Genomic DNA, 6,206 nt, shown 5'->3' with positions numbered 1-6,206 from the left:
TGCATTTAGTGTATTGACAACCAAACCCGAGTTTTATCTTGCAACAAATTGAATTCTTTCAACACATATATTTTACTTTTGAGTCATTCTCAACTTTAATTTCCCCTCTTTTACCAAATTATTCACTTTTATAGCCTTTTTTTTAAAGCGTTTTCGGATATAAAATGTATCTATTGATGACAAAACTGGTAGCGCTATTTAGTTACTGGAAATTACTCTTTCAAGCTTTTAATACAAATAATTCCTTTTATTGTTTCATGAAATATGTTTATAAAATGTCCTTGTTGCTTGTTTCACCTATTCCTATTACTTGCACCTATACCTGTTGTCGACACTGTGCGCAGTATGTGGCCAAGAAATATGAGTTGATGAGTCTTGACTCTCACAAACAGTGGGGTGGTGTTGTACAGTTGATTCTTGATTCATTTGGAATCCGATCCACACGCTTTATCTGTATCAAGACTTTGCAAAGGCATTGCTCTTGTTTTCCATGTCCTTAGCGATTCCCGGTAGTGATTACCCATGACTCGCACACTGTCACATTGACATACTGTGTATTGTGTATAGGAAAACGGACAGTAACTGCAGTATGGTCTGATTGTACAGTTGATTCTTGATTCATTTGGAATCCGATCCACACGCTTTATCTGTATCAAGATTTTGCAAAGGCATTGCTCTTGTTTTCCATGTCCTTAGTGATTCCCGGTAGTGATCACCCATGACTCGCACACGTACAGAAAGACATTAACACAGGTTATCTCAAACAGCTTAATTTTTGTTTCGATTGGCAGGGATGGATTTCCAGAATGCTGCCCGGGCTAGTGCTTTTATTCTATTTAGGTATCCAACACTAATTTAAAAAATTAAAAAAATTTAAAAAAAGATAAAAAATAAATAAATAAAAAATGTAGATATTTATATAGCGCTTTATGCCGTAAACAGCCTCAAAGCGCTTTACATTTATTCTGCCGTCATTAGAATATGTCGGAACCACGTTTGCAGCCACACCACTCCACGCCATACATAAATTTTAATTTTACTTCTTTCAAAGCTTGGCAGAGGCGGGGTTCGAACTCACGGCGCACCACACCGCTTTGGATATGCTCTATGAGCCTAGCGCCTTAGACCACTCGGCCACTTGTCTTGATGGAATCCATTTGAAACTTATTTGAAGATATAATCGCAACTTCAATATAGGCCTACCACGTGACAAGCAAAAGCAGAAAACGTACCATATTTTGGAATTTTATTTCCCTAAAAACATTAATTTGTATTAATAGCGCTCAATTGTAATGTTAATCCGACAATAAACATGATAAATGCGCGTCTATATGGACAATACATTATATCGATTTTGACATGTGCTCGCACGGTGTCAGTACATTACCATGGTCAGTAAAATACTATAAAGGAACCTACCATTTTCTTGTATGTCGTTCGATGTTTTTATCAATTACATAAAAATTTTTAGGCCCCAAATGTTTTTTCAGGAAATAAAAGATTACATTACCATAAAAACGAAACAGTAATCTTTTGCCGGGTCTAATGTTATTTATACATAGAATTTTCAACGTTTTTTCTATCCTTACTCTTGCTCAATTAAAAAAATATTTTGGCGTATATAAAATTGAAATAAAATTCTCTGTCTCATAAACGACATCAAATGTGCCACAATTGCGTATCACGAATCGTTATATATGATGTGCAGTTAATATTCATATTTTCTTTTATACAGAGGATGCTTCAGTTTTGACAGGAAAAATATTTTCTTGAAAACCCTCTCACTCGGTTATTTCAAAACGGTAACCACGCTTCTCTAGAATGTGCAATAATTTAGCATTAAAATTTTTCTTATTCTAACAGCAAGCGTTTCTAGAATGAATTATGGCGAAATGTGGACTCGGACCTGATTTGGTAAAACGATCTAACTTGAAATTTGGACATTTTGAGATAAATCCATATCATGGGTAATGTGAGGGCACTCTTTCCATTGGTGACATCCTACAATCACCACCACGCCACAAAATAATGAGATTTTTATATTTTTTAAGACATTAGATCAGTTTAATAATTTATTTTATTCAAAAGAAAAACGTCAAGTGTTCAAACTTTAAAGCTCTTTTCTCTAAACAGCAATTTTAATTTCAAGTTAGATCATTTTACCAAATCAGGGCCGTGGTGTAGTTTGCAGCCTACAAGTGGCGCAGGGTCCATCAATACAACAACTGTGACTACCCTAACAGCTTCCCATTGCACCTGGGTGGGATGAAAATTATGTCGTATTCTCACCCAATGCCCCCTAATTTGGATCCACGGTCGGTCTCTCACCCAATAACCCCGTATTTTGCACATTTTGCCCTCACTGAATGCCAAAAACCATGATCTCACCCAATGACCCCATATTTTCTTAACACCTCAAAGAAAGTCCGCAGTTATGTAACCCGTCCTACACCAAAACCACAATATTAAGGTCGTGTGCATAATTTTGTTAGCTGCAATTTGATTACAAATTTGCTACCAAACACTCTAAATTGACAAAGATTGATACCAATATAATGAAAGTCTGTGGATTTTCAAAAGCTGCAAATCAAAACGATGCACGCGATCATGTCAAATTTGCTAAGCGTGGCCAAACTTGCTTGTCCGCGATGGGCTCCTGCCGACTATCCCAAGTGCCGGTACAATGCGAGGTTTATTCAATTGTTTTAAAATTTGTATGTAATCATGGTAATAGAAGTTTGTTTAAAATATTAAGATCTGCAGGGCCGTTGGACATCGAATCATTAAGTTTTCTACCCCCCTCCCCCCCCCCACACACACCACACCACACCCCACTACCCAACCCACGCCGCCCCTAACACCCAAACATGCAAAGTACAATGACATTAACCATGATAACGAGACGTTCTCCACATTTCATTCAAGCATCTTTAATGTCAACAGTCCGATTAGAGGAGAACAGTTTATTAGACTCGGAACTTTTCACATTGTGCTTAAATCTTTTCACGTTGTGTATAAATCTTTATAGGTATCATCATGGCATCCGGCGATGCATGGAAGGAGCATCGCAGGTTCTCATTGACAGTTCTCAAAAGTTTTGGTGTTGGCAAAAGAAGCTTTGAAGATCAAATCGCCACGGAAAGTGAATGCTTGATTCATGAAATTGCTGCTGGTAATGGGAAACCTTTTAACCCAACAAATCTTTTCTGCAATGCAGTTTCCAATGTGATCTGCTCAGTTGTCTTTGGGAAGCGATATGAATACCATGATCGTGAGTTCATGAACCTATTACATCTGCTGGAAGATTCGCTAAGTCACATTAATGTAACAAGACTTCTTATGATGATGCCGTTTTTAATCAAGATACCATTCTTTCCGAAAGGGAGGTTACCGTTTTTACTGCAGATTAGACTAATCCTAAAAGACATCGTGAATTTGCATCGCGATACCTACGATAAAGAAAATATGAGAGACTTTATTGATGTTTACTTGAAAGATTTACAGATGAAAAAAGAACAAGGCATTGAAACACATCTCAGCGATGACGAATTAGTGGCTGTTGTTCATGACCTTTTCTTAGGAGGAACGGAGACAACGTCAAGTACCTTACGCTGGGCACTTTTGTACATGCTAGAATACCCCGATGTACAAAAGCGTGTACAGAAAGAAATTGACTCAGCAGTCGGACGAGATCGTTTACCAAATCTATCCGATAAACCTAGTCTACCCTATACAGAAGCAGTTATGCACGAGATACAGCGGTTTGCATGCATTGTCAGGGTGTCAGGACGATTTACAAGATCAGATGTGGAATTTCGGGGGTACACTATCCCAAAAGGTACCATTATAACATCTAATTTGTATTCCGTGACACGAGACCCTTCCGTGTTCGATGAGCCTGATGTTTTTAACCCTGAGAGGTTTCTGGATGAAGAAGGACAGGTCAAGAAGATTCCTGGACAGCCTATCTTTGGTGCAGGTAGGTTACTACTTTTTTATTTTGTTTGTATAGTCGGAGACACGCTTGGATCCTTAATGGGACAGGCTCAAACAAAATACTCAAACCAGACTAAAATCTCATAAATGGCCTCTTAGCCGCAAGTGGTCAATGCTTCGCGAATTTTATTTTCCTCTGTTTGTTTATCCGCCCGCTTCCTCTGTTACCAACGCGTCACTCTTGTATTATAATAGCGTTCTAACAACTCCCAGTGTTTGATGTAAGGGGCAGTGTTGTAGGTCTCGAGACCAGGTCTCGGTCTCGAGACCATCTCGAGACCTTTTTTGTAGTGTCTCGGTCTCGGATGTCAAGGTCTCGGTCTCGGAACTCAAAAGTCTCGGTCTCGGACCTCAAAAGTCTCGGTCTCGAACGTTTTTTTGTTCGAGACCTGTCGAGACCTTAAGAAAAAGATATGATTTTCTGTTTTTGTTCATTATTTATTCCTTACCCTAAATTTCAATGAATGTTGAAGAAATTGTTAAGAATAAAGATACAGAAATCATCATCAGGTTATAAAAAGTTATAAATGAATCATAAGTGAGCTTGTTCGGATGTGAGCTTCCAATTTCAGTTCATGATTAAACATAGGTGGGCAGGTGGAAGTGAGGATCCCACTTAACTTTTGCAAGGGGAACATTCTCCACAAAAGCAAAATAGATGAACAAATAGTTGCCCTGTGCAGTGTGTTTTTGGCCCAAATATGGTAAAATTGCTCAATTTTGCGCGCTTCGCGCACTGTTGTTTCCAGCCCTTCACACACTAGCCTAATTTTGCCTCCACTATCGCCAACATTTTTGAAATTTTCCCAAAATTTGGAGAAAAAATTGCAAAAATTAAGACAAGTGTTAACTGCAGGTCCATATTTCTTGAACAGTTGGTACAATGATGGGTTCCCTTTTAAATTCTCAGCGGCACACCCCTACCCAAACCAAACTTGAGTATCCCAGGGGATTAAACCAAGGTCTCAGGTCTCGGTCTTGGTCTCGGAACTTAGAGGTCTCGGTCTCGGAAGGGGTGGTCTTGGTCTCGGAAGGTTTGGTCTCGGTCTCGGTCTCGATCTCGGACGGGCAGGTCTTGGTCTCGGTCTCGGTCTCGGACATAGAGGTCTTGACTACAACACTGGTAAGGGGTGCTGGGAGGAGAACTGAAGATATTTGTCAGTGTGCGAGGAAGGGAATCGAACCTTCTTGTTCTTGCTCGTAAGTGAACTTGACACTGTTGGTAGGGTCGATGGAATTTAACTGTTCTGTAAGGTTGTCTACTTCTCCTTTGCGTACTATTTCCAACACGTCATCTACGTATCTTTTCCAGAGATGCGGACGACAGGCTACGGGGGCCGTGGAAATGGCTTTCTGTTCCAGCCACTCCATGAAAATACTTCGTTTTTTGTAGGAATTGTTCAAAATGAACAAAATTTACAGTTAAGATCAACATTCCTAATATTGATATATTAAGAATACGATTAAGCATCATTAATTTGATCTCGTGGGCTAGTTTGTAATGTTTCAATGTTTCCATGTTCTAGTGTATGATGCGTAGGCCTCTTCCCTTGATTCCTGATTAACTTGTTCAAAGGTAATGATAAGTATTCATTTTATAGTCTTGTATTCACTCTCGGAACGTTTTCTTCAAATATACAGGTAAACGAGTGTGTCCAGGAGAACAGCTAGCTCGGATGGAACTCTTCATCTTTTACACGCATCTGATGCATCGATTTAGCTTCAAGAAGCCACCAGATGTAGAGAATTTAAATACTCGCCCTAAACCAGGAGTAATGTTTGCACCATATCCATACGACATTTGCGCCATTGTACGTTAGAGTACTATTATATTATGAATCTAAATTGGGGAATTAGTCCAAGGGAAAAGCAGAGCGAGGTACCGGATTTGGAGTCACAAGGGATGAGGGAATGACTATCACGAAATGAACCAGATGAAACAGAAATTAAGTTTAACAATTTATTATGAATTTACATCATCAGACAAACTGATCAAAATACATCATGTGTGTGTTAAGAGCCAGTCTCCCTAATTATGTACATAAATAAGGGGGGTTGTGATACAAAAAAAATGGAATATTCTCTAAAAAATAATTTGGTACATATTAACACCAACAACACACATGTACAATATGAGCGTGCACAGCGCCCTCATTCAGCTTTAAAACATTCTTGACATTTCAGCCTCTCTGAGCCTTACTTGCAAATGG

General features: G+C 38.9%; 1 protein-coding gene across 1 annotated transcript; it reads left to right on the top strand.

Moving 5' to 3' along the window:
• Positions 1-3,036: 3,036 nt before the first annotated feature.
• Positions 3,037-5,816, top strand: LOC140159560 (cytochrome P450 2J4-like). Its single transcript, XM_072183051.1, has 2 exons — positions 3,037-3,979; positions 5,638-5,816. The coding sequence occupies exons 1-2, from the start codon at positions 3,037-3,039 to the stop codon at positions 5,814-5,816; spliced, it is 1,122 nt and encodes a 373-aa protein (XP_072039152.1).
• Positions 5,817-6,206: the final 390 nt, after the last annotated feature.

Source organism: Amphiura filiformis, chromosome 8, assembly GCF_039555335.1.
Source record: "Amphiura filiformis chromosome 8, Afil_fr2py, whole genome shotgun sequence".
Taxonomy (NCBI): Eukaryota; Metazoa; Echinodermata; class Ophiuroidea; order Amphilepidida; family Amphiuridae; genus Amphiura; species Amphiura filiformis.
Note: the sequence above shows the minus strand (reverse complement) of the source record. Positions and strands in the feature narration are given on the sequence as shown.